The sequence below is a fragment of the Manis pentadactyla genome, chromosome 6, assembly GCF_030020395.1.
Source record: "Manis pentadactyla isolate mManPen7 chromosome 6, mManPen7.hap1, whole genome shotgun sequence".
Lineage (NCBI taxonomy): Eukaryota > Metazoa > Chordata > Mammalia > Pholidota > Manidae > Manis > Manis pentadactyla.
The window spans coordinates 35,449,198-35,469,361 of record NC_080024.1 but is presented as its reverse complement, the minus strand read 5'-3'; the positions used below and the strand labels follow the sequence as shown (position 1 = coordinate 35,469,361).

Genomic DNA, 20,164 nt, shown 5'->3' with positions numbered 1-20,164 from the left:
GCCATATTTCCCTCCAGCATTAGAACAATGTATGTCCTCTCAGTTGAGCCACAGATGAAGTATTTGGCTTCCATCTTGCAGGTCATCCTGTTTGAAAAGTGTTCAGCTTATTGTAAAAAAAGTTGAATCACACTCAGCCAGCTAGTTGAGCACTCTGTGAGAGACACATGGGACAGACGCATACAGAGGGAAGGGTCATGTGTCCCATTAATATCTTCGTGACATAGGGTCTTTCTATAGAGTGGACAAAGTAAATTGTCATTTCTCACTCTTTTTTTATTGCTTTATTGTTTTGTTATTGTATTTAAGTGCATAAAGTCAAATGTACATAAATTGAATATATGAATGGTGTAACACTACTAAATTGAGTAATGTTATTTAACCCATCAAAAATTTTATAATATAGATGGAGAGGGGGATGAAAATGACTTGCCAGAGACTGCTAAATGATTTGCATATACTGACTCACTTATTTTGGCAACCATCCGATAAAGTACATACTATTATTATCCTAATTTTAAAGTTGAAGTAAAGTCAAGTAACTCACCCAAGGTCACACCCAAATCAATGAGTTGCATCAAGGGCCAAAACTCGCATGAGCATGACTCTAAACCATTTTACTTGTTCCCTAAACTACATTTCCTACTTCACGGATAGAGAAACCAGAGAATAAAGGGTAAAGTCAATTAATACCTGCCACTAGGCTTTTTTTGAGGCAACCAAAACAAAAGCACCTATGTTTTCAAGAAATAGAAATATTTTTCTTGAGTGACATCTTTTACTCTGCAGTTATTTCTGAAAAGTTAAATATATAAGCTTCACTAATACTGGTGTCCAAGGTAGAGAAACCAGCTTTAAAGAATAAATAATGTACCATTTCCCCCCAGGAGAGACTCGCCAAGTGTCATGGCACACAGTGTGGCTTCTGCAGCCCAGGGATGGTGATGTCCATCTATACGCTGCTGAGGAACCACCCGGAGCCTACCCTGGAGCAGATGACTGAAGCTCTTGGAGGTGAGCCTTCTTGGCCTTCTGCAGGAGGTGTAAAATGCTCAAGTAACTAGGAAAGGAGGCCCCAGCCCCTGAGAGTTGTGGCACAGCTTTGGGGTTCCAGGTGCCTTGCCAACAGGCAAGCCGCTTTAGTACCTACCTTGACCGAAGTCCTTTCCAGGAAGGGCTGCCTTCTTTTTGTCATAGTGCTGCTGAGAATTGTGGCAATATTAGTTTCATTACAAACCTCTGTCCTTTAATGGAACCCATTGTCACTCTGCAAAGGCCTTCAAATGGGCTATTTTAACACTTTTGATATAGTCTTGTCCAAATGTGGAAATTTAGATAGGGTAGAGGAACAAGATTTTGATGTTTATTTTTAAATTAACTTGTTAGAATCATTCACTAACTCTACTTACTAAAATTAATTTTACAAAGAAGATAGACTTTCAGAGACTTTACATTTTTATGTTCTGGTTGGATTCATTATAAGATCAAGTAGGTCATAGCAATTGCTTATCACAAATAGACTTGGTGAGCAATTAAATCTCCTATGACAAAATAGCTATCAAATTTAAATAACAAACACAATTTTCTACAAAAAAAAAAGCACATTAACAAATGCAATTTTCTGTAACCAACATACCTCTTTTCAAGATACAGGGTCACCAATTCTCAGAAGAAAGCTATGAAAGCACACCTCTGAATATTACCAGAAAGTTCTTTGTCTCTTTCAATAAACAGACATACACAGAAATTCAGTTTTATGATGAGAAGATGCAGACTAAAACAAAATAAAAATTAAACTTAAATTTTATGGTAACTGATATAATATTTTCTAATATTTTCCTTTATTTCTCTATAATTTTTTCACTCAGAATGTTTCAGTTTCTCATTAAATACCACTACAACTTTGACCTATGGTTTCAATTATAATTTTAACCAAACCTGAATTAATTTGAACAATAGATAATCCTTATTAAATGAAATAATCCACACCAATAAGGTATGTAGAGCTTTAAAAAGCACAGTGATTTGCGATTTGTCTTACTTTTCATTTGATTCTTTGAATATGAACAGTCTTACAGGAATTTTTTCCTCCCAGGTTCTATGCCTGTAATTTATATAATAGCCATCAGAAATAACATTGTAAGGTTTGGCTAAATCAGTGAAGTAAATAATTTCGTCCTAGGTGTGGATAACTTGGAGAATATATTTTGGTTCACAGTCCATTTACTTGAACTCTTTCTAGTATTATAAATGCTAGCCACACTGGTAATCTTCATATCCATATTTTAAGAAAAGTAGTAACAAAATAAAATTTGAAGACATGTAACTAGGTAGGGCATATACCTTCTAAAATGATCAACTGGTATGAATCACCATTTGATCATGTCTTCCCCTTCAAGACTAAAGAAATAAAACTTTAAATTCCAGGTTTTTTTCCTTTCAAATCAGAAGAATTTCTGTAACAGATGCTATTACCTTTCCCTTGGTGGGCCTTTAGTAGGGCTTCTAGACTTAGCACTGATTATGCAGCCAAGAACAAAAACAAAACAAAAGCTCTGTGACTAGCTCTCTCTAGCCTTTAATGTTTGCTTATAGTTTATCAGAGAGACTCTCTTACATGTCTATTTCATGCCAAATCGTTATGTTCTAGACATTTCAGCTCCTTTCCTCTGCTCCTAAGATTCTTAATTCACACACTTCTACATGCTTCCTTCTTAGCAAAAGGAAAGATACACAAAGGAGTATGAATCCACTCTTGTGCATAAGATTTCCTCGTGCACTATTGTCATTCTAATAAAAAAAAAAGGGTATACCTGTTAACCAAGTTTTCAGACATACTTTACTTGGATGCTTAAACCTGCCCAAGTCACACATATACATCGTTCCTGAAAGTTTTAGTTGTATTTGAACATAACAATTTTTAAATTTATGTTTTAGTATAAAAGTAACATATTCCCTATTATGAAAAATGCAAAATACCCTAAAAGACAAGGAAAATACTCATTCATATTTCTGCCACTAGCACACAACCACAATAAGATACTTCCATTTTCTTTCAGTCTTTTCTATGCATATTTTTTGTTTGCTTTTTTAAATACTTGTGACTACAATATATATAATTTTACATCATATATACAATTTTAACAGTAAAACATAAGACTTTTCCCATGTTATTAAAACCTCTTCATAAACATCATTTATAATGGCTGCCAAATATGAATATACTTTTTAAAAAGAAAGTGGTTTCCTTACCTTTTCCACCATACTTTGGCTATGTTGACTGATTAAAACAATATCAGGTACTTGTTGATTATCTACTGTGCAATCCTGGGAGGGTTTAAGAACATCTTAGACAATCCTTGACTTCTGCAGGAGCTTAAGATCCAATGAGGGAAATAAGGCACGTATGTAAATGACCACAGTCTCGCACAGTGGTCTACAGAAGCATCCACACAGTGAGGGACTGTCAGAGCAGACCCCACGGGGAAGGGGGCTGGGGCCCTGACAAACAGACACACTTTTCCTAAGAGGACATTTGAGGAAAAGTTTAACGAAGGGCCACATATGAGATGTTCCAGGGTAGCGGTTTACATGAGTCAGGGCAGGGGTGGGAGATAAGGAAGGAAGAGTTGATTGGGAAAAATTATGGGGATATTTGTGGTATTTCAGGAAGAAACGGACTCATGAGATCTAGTTTCGAAGAACGTCTCTGTTCTAAAAAGCCATTTTGCTGATTTGGGAAACAAAAAACCCGAATTACTATAGCTATTCCACTGAATACATGAAGCACAAAATATGCAATGTATTTCTATATCATTCCCTACAAATGCATCTCTTCTTCATCAGGTAATTTGTGCCGCTGTACTGGATACCGACCAATTGTAGAAAGTGGTAAAACTTTCTGTGTGGTAAGTTAAAAATTTTTTTTTTTTAATTTTGGTTGACTTAATACTTTAATATACACTTGCATAAAATTACTTACCACAGTCAATTATCTCTAAAATAACCCCATGTGGACCTTTCTAACCACTAAAATTGTTGAATGCTGCTGTTGGCATTTTTTTAACAAATTTTTAGCATCTGTCTTGCTGATAGCCCTAAATTAGTCACTTTCCGAATAAGTAAAGTATATGGTCCATGACTTCAAGAAATGCAAATTCTATTGAAGAAAATGAAATAAAAACTAAGAAACAATAAAGGCGTAACTGAAAAGCAAAATATTAAAATTTCGGTATATCCTCTATACCACATACATAAGTTTCGAAGGATCATAGATTAAAGAGAATTACTGAGCGGGAAGGGAAGACCCAGAGAAGTATTATTGGAGATGGGGAGTTTTGAGCTAGGTCTTAAAGAAGGTGATAGAAATGGATGGGTTAAAAGAGGCCAGTAGAAAATTCCAAGTAAGGAAAAATGCATGGAAGTAGGAAAAACACATCCAGGTTTCAGCTAAGAAATTGGTGTGGCTGAAGCATTAGGGAGCAAAAAGGTTTTATGTGGGGCTAAGGGATTTAGACATAAAACTGATAACCAATATACAGTCATTATCTATTCTCAAGCTAGGAGTAACATGAGAACAGCATTTCAAAAGGAAAATTCTTGGCACCTGCCTGTAAACAAGGAAAAACCTGGGAAGTCATGATAGGGATGAACACAGGGACTAGCGCAGTATGCCATGTCTGAGGGAATAAGGACCTAAACCAGTGCGGTAGGTATGAGCCCTTTCAGGAAGGGGATTGCCAGAATCATAACCCCCAGAGGATAAAAGATGCAGTGAGAAAGAAATCCAAGTCACTGTCAAAGCTGAGAGAGCAAAGAATCAGACAGGATGAAGGAAGTTAGAAAAGAATGATTTAGTGTATGGCAGGGTGGCGAGGGTAGTTTTGAGATATGTTGTTTTCAGAAAGTTAAATATCAAGAGGAGACATACTTTCGACAAGATTTTGGTTTAGGGTGTTTTCCCAGCACCCATTTTTTATAGTAAAAATTAATTTTACATGATTTTGGTTGACAAAAAAAATTCAATGTACACAGTATTTTAATTCCAAATACTAAAAAATCTTTGGAAAAAAATCTACATTTAGGCCTGTAATGAGGAATTTCAAAAAGCTTTATAAACTACAGTCTAGTTTACTTTAAATTCCAGGTAAGATATTATTTATGTTGAACCATGTGAATGGCCAATATTGCACCATTTTTGACCCACAAAAACAGTAGCTTCATCTGATTCAATCTAATACTATGTGATTAATTTCCTGGAGACAAAATCTATACAAAGATAGATACTTTTGTCTCACTCAATCTGGGGCCCCACATTCAGCTACTTATGGCTTGCTCCTTTATTGTGCGCAGTATTGTTCACAAAAGCCAAATTCCTTCTTAACTCTGTAGGCAATTACCTTTCAAGGAGAAATATCATTCACCACTTGTGCAGCACCCGCTGTGTGTCAGATACTGTGTGCACCTTTCACATATTTAAGTCTAACAAACCTGCTGAGATGGGTTTTATTTTCCTAATTTAGTAAGCTCAACTCAGCTAGTATGTGTTAAAGCAGGGAGTAGAACCCAGGTTTCCTTGACTCCCTGTGTGAAGTCAAACCATAGGTCTCCAAACCAGCACAGACCCTTAGGCTGTTTCTGCACATGAAAAGGGGCAAACAAAAATGGCAGACTTAACCTAGTGTTGCAGCAACTGATCGATGAATTCAGGCCAAAAATACTACTTTGGGTCTTTGTGAAATGTCCTGAAAACTAAGGTAGAATGGTTTGGGACTTGAATCACCCAGATAATTCAGAATAGCTCCAATAATATCCATATAAGCTCATGTTTTCAGATTTTTTATATTTGAGTATAGGTAGTCTTAAAGGCAATTTGTCTTCCCAGGACTTCATTAGAGATATATACTATAACACCCTTATGATAAAGAAGAGCCATCTTTTTTGTTTTTTTAATTACCGTCTTGTAACTATATTCCATTTACCTTCCTTCTAATAGAAAGCCTTAGCTGGCTCACCCACCCCATCCCCTTCATCTTCCCCTGGGTCTTGAGTGACAGCGTTAACAACCTTTTCCTGAGCATGGCTGCACACTCCCTGTAACTTTCTTAATTGTTCAGTGATGGAACAGCTTGGGCCCCGCCACACCCCATTACAGAGTCCCTGAGGGCAAGTCGCACTCTAGTACTTCTTCCATAGCTCCTGTGGGGTCTCGTCATTGTGGGGCACTTGGGCTGGTGTTTGAAGAATCAACTGATGCATTTGTTTTAAACTGCATTACTTCCTAAGCAAGCAACTGTTTGTCATATGAAAGGATCAGGAAAATGTTGCATGGATCAAGAAGAGAGGTGTTTGGGGAAGAGACAGGAAAAAGTAAGTATCTGCAGTTCCACTTCAGTTGGGATTGACCAAAAAATACCCACACAAATCGAAATTTATTCAAGTTTCTATTCTTATCAGTGAATAAGGTACAAAGTAAGTGAATTTATGGCATAAACAGCCTTAAAGAGCTCCAAAAATTGCAATCCCATAACTTTCCCAAAGCTGGTCACCACAGAAGGCTGTTTTCCTTCAGAGGCTTTACACTTTCTGTGCCTTAAACCAGAATTACCCATCCCAGCACCCACCTCAACAAGTACTATGAGGGATGTGAGCAGTGGGGCACCTTCCTGATCATAGCAAATAAATATCTGCCAACAATGCCTGAGACCCAGCACGTAAACTTAAAACCCAAGTTCCGACTCCAAAAGAGGAAATCTGCCAGGGTCACTGTCACGGTCCTGTGAGGGGGGAGGAACTCCACTCAGGGATGCCCTATGGCTCTGGCACCTTCATTTTGTGCCTGGGGTGTCAGAGGTGTAGGCTCTGACCCTCAAGTCTCACACTTAGAGATTCCTGTGCATCTCTCAGTACCTCTGAAGTTCCATTTGTATTTTGTTTTGTTTTGTTGAGATATGTACCAAACTGTATAATGAAGATGAATTCCAGCCCTTGGATCCATCCCAGGAGCCTATATTTCCTCCTGAACTGATAGTAAGATACTTCACTTTTGCTGTCTCATGATGTGATATAATCCTTCTTGTGTTTTAAACATTAAGGTCACACAGCTACACTGTCGGCTATGTTAAGGCATTTTGCAAAACTCACAAAGTAAAAATCTAATGATACTTATTATAATGGAATTGCATTATTCTCACTTTTAACCTCTGTGATTTCAACTCAGTGGGGAGAAAGAGAAAGAGAGAGTAATATAAATAGTGTGATATGCCCATCATTCTGTTGCATGGTCATGCTCTGGAGAAAGCATGATGTGAGGAATATGATTCTACTGGCTTCTCAGAGCATCACCAATCCCATGTATGCCTCAGAGTATGAGAACTTGGGCATATCTAGTAATTAGAGATCACAGGTAGAGATGTGTTGCAGATGTGTGAGTATATATATGTATATACTACAGAGTTGTAAAAAAAAAAATTTACACTATACCTGTTTGAATGATTTAAGGGATTTTTTTCAAGGATAATTTTGCCCATAAGCAATTTCTGTCCTATTAAAAAAACTAACAGCCAAAGATGAGGCCCCTCTGAGTCACTGTCAGAGTAAAACTAGAAGCCCAGCCCCTTTAATTCCAGGCTAAGATACTTTCAGTATACTAGGCTGCCTCCTCCTCACATACTCACTTCACAAAGTTTGCTCTACTCTATATGCAAAGTAGAAAACAAAATTTGTTGATGAAGACATCTGGTATGATCTTTATTCAATGTTGTCCACATGGATCTTATCAATCTAGGTAGTTTCAGACAAGGTCACCCATTCCTGATCCCTACAAGTTAGGTCATCTCAGAGAGCTAAAATGCCCAGCAGGCCATTTGGGCACAGAGCAGTGGTTCCTGGCATGTAGTTCAACAGCCTTGTGGCTTTGCTTCTCTGCAGAGAATGGCAGAAGATCCAAACAAGAGAAGGCTGACATTCCATGGGGAGAGGACTACCTGGATCACCCCTGTGACCCTCAAAGACCTTCTGGAGCAGAAAGCCAATTTCCCCATAGCCCCCCTTGTCATGGGGAACACGACACTGGGTGGGTGGTTTTTAAGCCTATCCTTTAGATTAGGTAACCCTAATATCTGTGTCTCTTTTCAAACTCTTCATAAATGCAATTCATTGTTGTTAATAGATACCTGTGGTCCTTCAGAATGCTTTGTTGTTTTCTTTTGCAAATGAGTCGTTTGCATCACAATTTCCCTCTGCATTATCTGTAACAGACGTAATTAGTACCCACTGACTTCCTTTTCTAATTGCTATGAATACTTTTCTCCTTAAGGGCCCAGTATTAAATTCAGAGATGAGTTCCATCCAGTTTTCATATCTCCACTTGGGCTTCCAGAACTGTCGTTTGTGGACAGCACAGAGGATGGTATGCACCTTTTTTATTGACTGTTAGTGGGCTATTAATGATCAGTTATATGCACTGGGCTAATCTGACCACTTCACAGAATATCTGACCTCATTCATTCATTCAGAAATATGTATTAAGCCCGTTATATGTCCTCTATGAGCTTTTTCAAACTGACCCACTCAGCTGTGTCACTGAGCGCTACATTGTCAAAGCAGTCATAAAATGGTAGGAAGATGTCATGTAGCTCAGCCAGGTATAGAGTGACTGAATAAGAAGACTTAGGACACTGGCTGGCCAGTAAGGATGGTTCTTGCCAGATATTCTCCCCTGGTTCACAGATTTGCTAGAAGCTCATCCTACACCCCACACACTCACTCACCCACAAAAAAAGTCTGGATCAGGAGATTTGAATTTTTAACTGTGAACAGCCACCTTATTTATTTTTACACTCCCTACAATTCACCAAGTGCTTTCACATCTCTTGCTTCTTTTGATTCTCACAACAACCCTGGGAGGAATCTCTAGTCTCCTGAAGAAGAGACAGAATAAAAAAGCTCAAGTTCCCCAGCTTCACACGGCCCGCACTTGGTCAAGTCAGGACCACATCCTAGGTCTTCATACTCCTAGTCCAGTACTCCTTCCACATCATGCACAGGATAAGGCTGTCTGAGAACCACCACACCATCCGCTCCCCAAATTCAGCATTTGAATGGATAACAGGTTATAGGAGCTAAAAATCCTAATAAAATAGCGTCTTCCCAATGAGTAAACAGGAATCAAATGGAAAATATCTATCTTAACATTTTCCCCTCTGACTTGCCAATCTTAAATCAGTCTGCCCATTCATATTTTTGCCTGTTGGAAAGTCTGTATTAATAGACTCACGGGAAGATATGGAGCAAGAGGAGACCACTGCCAGCAGAGGGTTGGAAATAAGGGGTGGAGGTGCTCAGGGTGGGGTGGAGGTGGAGGGACTAAGGAGGTAGAGCCTGAAGAACCAAATCAGTGTTGCTCAATCATTTCACTATTGCCTCTCTAAGGAGCAACAGACATTTTTCCCCAAATCATCCCTCCATGAAATTTTAACACCACAGATGGACCATATATCTGTTTATGTACAGTATACATATATCAGGGCTTTATACCCCAAAACAGTAAGATTTTCTTCACCCCCTTGGAGGCAGTATTGCCCCCATTGAGAATGCACAAACTAAACGCATCCCTACTCCACACGTTCTCTGTCAGCAAACCTGCAACTAACACGGCCCCAGGTACAGGCAGGTGGCTATGCTGCTTGTTCTGACAAGGGAACAATAGGAAGAGGTGGCTGTGGAAGAAGGGCAAGTGGGCGGTGCAACGTTGCAGGTCAATTTCCACTGAGGATTAATGAGGTTACGATCTTGGCTGGAATTTTCATATTTGACCAACTTACTCAGGAAAACAATAAATTGGGGAATAAACAAAGTAATGAGCTTCAGATATCTATGGTTGATCTGTCCTAAAACGTATGGCATATGTGACTATATCCATGATTACGAAAGAATTTGCTACCTAATATTTGGGAATAAAGCAAATTGACAGAAATATCTTTACCTTTGTTTTCGTCATTCTAAGTTAATATGAAAAGTGAAAATATATTTGAGAGATTGTTTCCATACAACCCAGCCCGTGTAACTTGTTTTTCAGTTCACTTTTTCTTATCTTCAGGGGTCACAATTGGTGCAGGTTTCAGCCTGGCCCAGTTCAACGATGCCTTACATTCTATTGTTTCGGAGCAACCGCAGGAGAAGACTAAGACTTACCGTGCACTCCTGAAGCATCTGAGGACGCTTGCCGGACCCCAGATTAGGAATATGGCGGTACATGACGTGAAATAAGCCACAGTTGTGGACAGTCATACAGTTCAGTTTAGCAAACGATTACTCTGATGAGGAATACCAAGTCAATGTTGAGCAAGTCTCTACAATAAGAGTGTGAGTGTGTGCATGTGTATGTGACAAAGGGAGAGGTATCACATGGTATGTACATGTGTGTCCAAAGTGAAAAGTGACATATTAAATCACAAGATTTTGTTACTGAATTCTGGAAGATGCCCAAATTGTAATTCCAGCCTGTCATCTACGAGTGGTATGATCCTGGACAAGCTACTTGACTTCTTTACGTCACTGTTTCTTCATTTTAAAAATTAAGGTTCAACCAAATGGACCGTCTCTAAAATTCTGTCCAGCTCTAACAGTCTATGAACTATGTCTTATCCAAGGTTCAGTAAACAAGTGCCCACACTTCCAAAATGCTGTTATGGCTGGTTCCCCTCTTAGACCTTTGCCCTGAGGTCAGTTCTTAAATGTATATATCCTACAGGTCTATTCTTGGATGTCCCCAGTTATCTAGCTTATTGCAGTTCCCTTATTACTTAAGATTTAAGAGCAATTGGCCTGAACCACTGTCCATTCCACACATGATGGGTAGATTAGTGGGGTTTGGTGAGGTGCATTTCCCCTGAGTACCTATGGCTCTATTTCTGTTGATTCTGAAAATCCACCTTATGTTTTCACCTTCTGTATTTTCTGTCCCTTTTTCTTTGCCCCTCAACTACCATCAAAATTCCTTGTCCAAGGCTATGTGTAAAGCAGCTTTACTGGTAGTTTGGGGCAACAGAGGAAGGATTCTATTGCATTGCATGCAGCACAGCAAACATTTTTAACATAAATTTACATTATCCTGGTTCTTTAGAGTTTCCTCAGGCTCCAGTCCCCACCTTCCCCCATGTTATTGGACACTCTAGTGTGAGTTTGTACTCAAAGAAGCATTCCTTCTCATTGCATATGGAAAAAGAATTATTTTCCTAAGCAATAAGTTTGAACTAGGGTCAGGGGTAGGAATCTTGTATCATATGTTGTCTGAATCTATTTAGCTGCCCCAAAACTCTGCCAAATCTTTCTGTGAAGCAAACAAGGGTATTGAAAACTGAGATAAGGTTCCCATATCCATAATTCCTTATTTGTCAAATAACCAACTGTAGCTTTTAAAATGTCTTTTTTTTTTTTTAATTTAGACTTTAGGAGGACATGTGGTGAGCAGGCCCAATTTTTCTGACCTAAATCCCATTTTAGCAGCAGGAAATGCTACCATCAATCTGATATCTAAAGGTAAGAGACCAAGCTTTAGGTATTCTGCAATTACCACTGTCAGTTATGTAGCTCCTTCCATAAGCCAAGAACTAGGAACTCAAGTATATCTAACTTAGACTCACTATCTATATACATAGGTTCTATGTCCATTATCTCAAATGTAACAGATGTAAGGATGAAACTGAGATCAGTTTTCCTGTTCTCCAGATATTCTATATCTTCTAGATCAGATAAGTTACTGCACCTGACAATTTTTCCTATTTGGTGACATTTATGCATAGTCCAAGTTATAGTATCAAAGCAGTTAACAAAAAAATTAATGAGATGTATCTCTGTACTTTCAAAGTTTTATGGCATTTTTATTTCAGAGTTTCATAAAGGTGGACATTTTTCTTGTAGGACTTTTCATTGTAAGCTAAATTAAGTTTGTGGGACATATGACTCATTACTTCTCTGTTTATTCAAAGACACTTAGAACTTTGCCAAGGGAAAGAGGAAATAAAAGCAAATGCATATTATTCATAGGGCTATTGATATGAGATAACCCTCTTTTTGATTAAAGTCACATTAAAAATATGGTGGATAAAATAGGAGAGTATGATAAACTACTTAAGAAGAGCTCTATATCAGGACCCCACCTCCACCACGAGTCCCACCTAAAACACTTTGAACAAGTCACATGGCCTCTCCAGCTCTCTGAACCTCAGTTTCCCCACTAATGAAATACATTGTACCCATTTTCCATTTGTTTCCAAATAGCCTTAAAGTTCTTCAAGGCCAAAATTTGTGAGTGGCATATAATGGGAGCTGAGAACCAGAGAAGACTTTTCTGTTTATCTGGTCCAACCCTGTGATTCTGCAGATGAGGAACCACAAGACCCAAAGTTCTATAACTTGTCTACAGTAACCAGCCTGGGAGCAAGAGCTAGAACCCACACCTTCTGGTTCCCACCTTGCTACTCTTCCCACTGGATACATCACTTCTGACCCTTGCTGCTTATTCCCCAATCTAAAAAAATTCTTTCTAATCAAGGTCACTCTCTCTAACAGAAGGAGAACGGCAGATTCCCTTAGACGGCCTTTTCCTTGAAAGATCGCCTGAAGCCAGCCTTAAACCGGAAGAGATTGTGTTATCTGTTTATATTCCCCACTCTACACAGGTAAGGGCTCCCTGACTCTCTGCCCACCCCCCGGGAGCCCAGCTCGCCCTGTGCCCTGTGCGGTGAGCCACAGGCAGGCTTCCGGGGGAATGTGTCGTCTCCATTTCCAACCAACTGCTGTGGGGAGACTTTCCGGGCTGCTAACATGAAGGGGCAGATTCCCAGAAGACCATCTGATTTGCTTTCATATCAGGCCCACATTGTCTTTTGTGGTCCCTACTCACTTTTGCCTCCATGGGTCCCTTCCCCCGTAAGAAATAAAGTCAAATAAAAAAATATGACAGTCAGTATAAAGATGAATATAATCCAGATTGCATTTAGTGTTATAAGTTCACTTTTTTCTTTTGTTTTTTAAAAGAAATTTAAAGAAAAACATTTCTGTGGACCTTATCCCTCTACAAAAGGAGAACCTTTGGTGTGGAGACTTGAATTTTTGGTTTCAGATAAATATGCATCTTAGCTAAGATGGAGTGAAACTATAGTTAACATCAGCTACAGCAAGTTTCTGGTAAACTGAAAGTTCATTATCCTAAAGGTATTTCCAAATCAACCAACATTCACTGACCAAGTACTTTAAATAAAATTATTTATTTATTAACTACCTACCACTCTACATGCCGGGCCCAATGCTAAGCTCAGAAGAGGCCATATGCATATTTATAAGACGTAGAGCCCTATCCTCACAGGTCTCTCAACCTAAGAGGAAGGGCTTGAGGTAGGAAATAACTAGTCATCTCAGACAGGAAATGAGTGGATGCAGAGCTGGGATAGTTCCAGAAATGGAGAAAGCCGTCCCCTGGTGGTGCTCAAAGGGAAAGAAAAACCGTCTGCGTCGAGCACAGATCATTAGACAGAAATCATTCCAGGCAGGAGAACAGCATGGGGGGTGGGGGTCGGGGGACATGGTAGAATCGAAGGTGGGTGGCTGGAGCAGCCCGTGAGGTGTGGCTAGGAGGGAGGCTGCAGCTTGGTCACCAAGCATATCTATTGCTCCATCAAGGAGTTTATACACATTCTGGGAGATAGCCACCTTCAAAGCAAGATCAGATGTGCTTCAAAACAAGCAAGCCAAGTCTTAATGAAAGCAAGAACCAAGGTAAAATCTTAATGAAAGTGACATTTTAGGAAGGCTGATCCACTAGAAAGGTAGAGGATAAACTGGTTGAAGGATAGACTGCAGGTTGAATGACCAGTTAGGAAGCTAATGCAATTATTCAGGCAAGAGAAAGTAATGAGGGTGGTGGTGGCAGGAATGGACAGACAGGAAGGTCCACACCAATCAGTACGGGAGAGTAAATATGATCAGTGTGTCTCCAAGTTCTTTATCACCTTTGATTTCTGTATCAAAAATGCTTCATCCTTGACAGAATCCATGGTAGTAAGTTTAAACTCTCCCGGGCCCCCACCAAGATGCTGGCCACACTAAGAGGCTTTCTGACATTGTGGCTCTAATGTTTCACACTAGTAAGGAAATTTAACCTAGAATGACAGGTTTAAACCTAGAAAGCACTTTGGAGACTATTTGGTCCAGTGGTTTTCAAGCTTTCTTTTTTTTTAAGAATAAAACTCAAATTAAATTTACATAGAATACCAAACTAAAACAGCTCGAAGTGGAGGTGTGGTAGTTCACTCTGAGAGCCTCGGCCTCCTGATCGTCCCCTCACCCTTCTCAGCAGCCCCTAAGGCACCATCTGATCAAACCCAACCTTCTCATTTTAAAGAAAATTAAGACCCGAACCTTTCAGTCACTTGCCCAAGGCCACATGTGGTGATTCAGAGTTGAAAGTAGGGAAGCACAGACTCAGGAGCTAGACTTCTTGGATTTCCACCCCAGCTCTGCCACTGATTGTACAAGTTACTTAGCCTTGCATTTTTCTCATCAGTAAACTGGAAATGAACAGAGTTGTTGTGAAGATTACATATTAAAACATATAAAGCTCATAGGTCAGTACTCACATACAGCAACACTAGAGCCAACAGCAGTGACAGCTTGTATCATTTACAGGATCCCTTCCATTATAAATAATTATCAGTTATCACTTGCATTGGACAGTGGAGGTGAGCACTAACATTCTGAGTGTTTCTCTGTTTCCAGGGGCACTTCGTGGCAGGACTCCGTATGGCCCAGCGACAAGAGAGTGCCTTTGCTATTGTCAATGCCGGGATGAGTGTGAGGTTTGAAGAGGGCACAGATACGATCAAGGACCTTCAAATGTTCTACGGGAATGTTGGTCCCACTGTCATCTCTGCAAGCCAAACCTGCCAGCAGCTCACTGGGAGGTATGTCATAGCATTCTCTGGAACATAGAATTCAGGCCTTTCTATTTTAACATATGAATGAAAATAGCCCCTGGAGAATTTTTTGCTGATATAAAAAAAATGTGTGTGTATACATATATATAAATATGTATATATAAATCATGTAAAAAATTTAATCACTCAGAAAGTATAAAGTAAATCACCCAAAATCCATCCTCCTTCAAGATAAAGTTCTTTTATTGCAGTTTTTATGTTGTAATGTAATGTACAAATCCCAAAATTCTGTAATATATAAATTAATCTCAGTAGATGATGTCTTGAAAATTTCACTTCTAATTAACTTGCAAAAAGCAAATGTTGGAGAATTAAAGATGGCAGTGTGAGAGGTGAGACAGAAAACTCCTCCCAAAACCACACATAATATGAAAATATAGCAAATACATCAAATCCTGAAAAAGCAACAGGAAAGAAGGCTGGATGTAGCAGACTATCTACACCTGGGGAAACCAGCAGACCTCAAGGAAAAGGGTAAAATACCAAAGCCACAATCCAGAGGGACCCAAGCCCTTCCCCCACCCTAGCTCACCAGAGGGAGGAAGAGAAATGGAGCAAGGAGGGGGTGAGGGCTGTGACTGCTGAACACCCAGCCTTGGAGATATGCTCTGGGAGCAGGAACCCACATTATATGGTGATCTGGACGTTAGTGGGGTTGGAAAGCAGAGACAGGTGGAACACTTGGAGAAACTGAGATTCCAGATGCTTGTGGAAAACAAGGATACACATCCAGCAGCTCTGGGACAAAATAAAGGCGGGCAGTCTGAGACTTCCTAACAGTGAGAGGGCTGCTAGAGGGGCAAGGATTGCACAGAACTTGCTGCTCAGGAGAAAGGACAGGTGGACAAAACTGTCTAGATGCAATCTGGTCAGCAGGTTGGGAACTTTCAGGAGCTTCAAGCACTCCATGCCCCTGGCTGGCAATGCAGCTACAAGGCCCCTCATCACAATACACAGTCTGCTGTACCTTCTTCCCAGCAGACACCAGCCCACAAACTGGCTGCATGGCCATTGCACCAGATCAGCCACACAGCGGCCCCAATAATGGCAGCTACAAGTGCAAAGCATAGAGGCTTCTCCCTGCATGCTCAGCTCACTGGCCCTGGCAGTGGAGACAGGCACTGAAGCTGGGCAAGAAACAGCTCTTTCATCCTGACAGACACCAGCACCGCTCACCTGCAACCTCCACCATCGCTCCAGCAGCTGATCAGCTTCAGAGAGTAGAGCTTCTGGGCACTAGAGGGCACCACCAACAAATATGAAACATCAAAGGAACCTAGTTCAACCAAAAACCAACAAACACCAGAAAGAGGGCCAAGTGAAACTGAATTTATCAATCTTTCTGTAAGAGATTTCAAAATAAAAATCATAAACATGCTCACAGGGCCACAGAAAAATATTCAAGAACTCAGGGAGCAATTCAGGAATGAGATACAAATGGAGGGATTTAAAAGCAGATTAGGTGAAGTAGAGGAAACAGTAAATTAAACAGAAATTAGAGAAAAGGAATACAAAGAAGCTGATGCACAGAGAGAAAAAATGTCTCTAAAAATGAAAGAATATTGAGAGAACTGTGTGACCAATCCAAACAGAACAATATTCACATTATAGGGGTACTGAAAAAGAAGAGAGAGAAAAAAAGATAGGAAGTGTCTTTGAGGAGGTAATTGCTGAAAACTTCTCCAATATAGGGAAGGAGAAAGTGTCTCAGGCCATGGAGGTGCACAGATCTCCCAACACAAGGGACCCAAGAAAGACAACACCAAGACATACAATAATTAAAATGGCAAAGATCAAAGATAAGAACAGACTATTAAAAGCAGCCAGAGAGAGAAAAATGATGACCTACAGAGGAAAACCCATTAGGCTATCATCAGACTTCTCAACAGAAACCTTACAGGCAAGAAGGGAGTGGCATGATATATTTAATGCAATGAAATAGAAGGGCCTCAAACCAAGAATACTCTATCTGGCAAGATTATCATTTAAATTTGAAGGAGGGATTAAACAATTTCCAGATAAGCAAAAGCTGAGAGAATTTACTTCCCACAAACCATCTCTACCGTGTATTTTGGAGGAACTGCTCTAGATAGAAGTGCTCCTAAGGCTAAATAGCTGTCACCAGAGGAAATAAAACACAGTAAAAAAAAGTAGAACAATTAAATACTAAGCAGATGCAAAATCAAATCAACTACCCCCAAAGTCAGTCAAGGGATAGACAAAGAGTACAGAACTATGACCCCTAATATATAAAGAATAGATGAGGAATAAAAAGGAGAAAAAAAAAGGACCTTTAGATTGTGTTTGTAACAGCATACTAAGTGAGGTAAATTGGACTGTTAGATAGTAAGGAAGTTACCCTTGAACCTTTGGTAACCATGAATCTAAAGCCTGCCATAGCAATAAGTACATACTTATCGATAATCACCCTAAGTGTAAATGGCCTGAATGCACCAATCAAAAGACATAGAGTCACAAATAGATTTAAAAAACTGGACCCATTTATATGCTACCTACAAGAGACTCACCTCAAACCTAGACATACACAGAATAAAAGTGAAGAGATGGAAAAAAGTATTTCATGCAACTAATGCAGAAAAAAGCAGGAGTTGCAGTACATGTATCAGACAAAATAGACTTCAAAACAAAGAAAGTAACAAGAGACAAAGAAGGGCATTACATAGTGATTGAGGGGTCAATCCAACAAGAGGATATAAACTTTATAAATATCTGTGCATCCAACATAGGAGCACCTACATATGTGAAACAAATACTAACAGAATTCAAGGAGGAAATAGAATGCAATGCATTCATCTTAGGAGATTCAACACAACACTCACTCCAAAGGACAAATCAACCAGACAGAAAATAAGTAATAAGTAAGGAGACAAAGGCATTGAACAACACATTAGAACAGATGCACCTAACAGACATCTATGGAACACTCCACCCAAAAGCAGCAGTATACATATTATTCTTAAGTGTACATGGAACATTTTCCAGAATAGATCACATACTAGGTGACAACAGAACCTCAGTAAATTCAAAAAGATTGAAATTATACCAACTAGCTTCTTGACCACAAAGGTATGAAACTAGGAATAAATTATGCAAAGAAAAAACAAGAAAGCCCACAAACACATGGAGGTTTAACTACATGCTCCTAAATAAAGAGTCAATGACCAAATAAAAACAGAAATCAATAAATATATGGAGACTAATGAAAAAAACAATTCAACACCCCAAAATCTGTGGGACATAATGAAGGCCATGCTAGGATGAAAGTATATTGCAATACAGGCATACCTCAGGAAAGAACAATCACAAATGAACAGTCTTAGCTCACAATTAATAAAAACAGAAAAAGAAAAACGAATGATGCCCAAAGTCTGTTGAAGGAGGGTTATAACAAAGCTCAGACAAGAAATAAATAAAATTGAGAAGAATAAAGCAACAGAAAGAATCAATGAAACCAGGAGCTGGTTCCTCGAGAAAATAAACAAAACAAATAGAGCCCTAACCAGACTTATCAAGAAAAATAGAGAGTCTACACACATAAACAGAATCAGAAATGAGAAAGGAACAATCAGTATGGACACCACAGAAATACAAAGAATTATTAGAGAATACTATGAAAAATTATATGCTAACAAATAGGATAACCTAGAAGAAAAGGACAACTTTCTAGAAAAATACAACCTTCCAAGGCTGACCCAGGAAGAAACCATAAATCTGAACAACCAATTATGAGAAATGAAATTGAATTAGTAATCAAAAAAGTACCTAAGAACAAAACACCTGGACCAGATGGTTTCACCATTGAATTTTATCAAACATTTAGAGAAGACCTAATACCCATCCTCCTAAAGGTTTTCAAAAAAGTAGAAAAGGAGGGAATACTTCCAAACTCATTCTATGAGGCCAGCATCACTCTAATACAAAAACCAGGCAAAGATGCCACAAAGAAAGAAAGTTACAGACCAATATCCCTGATGAACATAGATGCAAAAATACTCAACAAAGTATTAGCAAACCAAATTCAAAATTACATTAAAAAGATCATTCTTATGATCAAGTAGGATTTATTCCAGGGATACAAGGATGGTACAATATTAAAAAACCCATCAACATTATACACTATATCAACAAAAAGAAGGACTAAAAACACATGATCATCTTCATAGATGCTGAAAAAGCATTCAGCAGTATTCAACATCCATTCATGATAAAAACTATCAATAAAATGGGTATAGAGGGCAAGTACCTCAACATAATAAAGGCCATATATGACAAACCCACAGCCAACATTATACTTAACAGCAAGAAGGTGAAAGCTTTTCCTCTAAGATCAGGAACAACACAAGGATGCCCACTCACCCCACTTTTATTCAACATAGCTCTGGAGGTCCTAGCCATGGCAATCAGACAACACAAAGAAATAAAAGGCATCCAGACTGGTAAGGAAGAAGTTAAGCTGTCACTGTTTGCAGATGACATGATATTATACATAAAAAACCCTAAGGAATCCACCCCAAAACTACTAGAAAAAATAACTGAATTCAGCAAAGTTCCAGGATGCAAGATCAATACACAGAAATCTGTTGCATTCCTATATACTAACAATGAACTAGCAGAAAGAGAAATCAGGAAAACAATTCATTCACAATTGCATCAAAAAGAATAAAATACCAAGGCATAAACCTAATTAAGGAAGTGAAAGACCTATACTCTGAAAACTACAAGACACTCATGAGAGAAATTAAAGAAGATACCAATAAATGGAAATATATCCCATGCTCATGAATAGGAAGAATTAATACTGTCAAAATGGCAATCCTGCCTAAAGCAATCTACAGATGCAATCCCTATCAAAATACCAATGGCATTCTTCCACCAACAGAGAGAATAGTTCTAAAATTCATATGGAACCACAAAAGACTACAAATAGCCAAAGCAATCCTGAGAAGGAAGAATAAAGCTGGGGGATTACACTCCCCAACTTCAAGCTCTACTACAAAGCCACAAGTAACAAAACAGTTTGGTACTGGCATAAGAACAGACCCAAAGATCTATGGAACAGAATAGGGAGCCCAGATATAAACCCAAGCATATATGGTCAATTAATATATGGTAAAGGAGCTGTGAATATACAATGGGAAAATGACAGC

General features: G+C 39.0%; 1 protein-coding gene across 2 annotated transcripts in view; it reads left to right on the top strand.

The window, feature by feature from the left end:
• Positions 1-20,164, top strand: part of LOC118933577 (aldehyde oxidase 4-like) — a 69,818-nt gene that overhangs the window by 13,822 nt on the left and 35,832 nt on the right. For both annotated transcript variants that reach the window (XM_057503712.1, XM_036928063.2), the window contains exons 5-14: positions 888-1,014; positions 3,847-3,908; positions 6,286-6,369; positions 6,949-7,029; positions 7,930-8,074; positions 8,318-8,410; positions 10,100-10,251; positions 11,448-11,541; positions 12,574-12,683; positions 14,779-14,963. In XM_057503712.1, the coding sequence (XP_057359695.1) occupies positions 888-1,014; positions 3,847-3,908; positions 6,286-6,369; positions 6,949-7,029; positions 7,930-8,074; positions 8,318-8,410; positions 10,100-10,251; positions 11,448-11,541; positions 12,574-12,683; positions 14,779-14,963 (1,133 nt within the window). The remainder of the gene's footprint in view (positions 1-887; positions 1,015-3,846; positions 3,909-6,285; positions 6,370-6,948; positions 7,030-7,929; positions 8,075-8,317; positions 8,411-10,099; positions 10,252-11,447; positions 11,542-12,573; positions 12,684-14,778; positions 14,964-20,164) is intronic.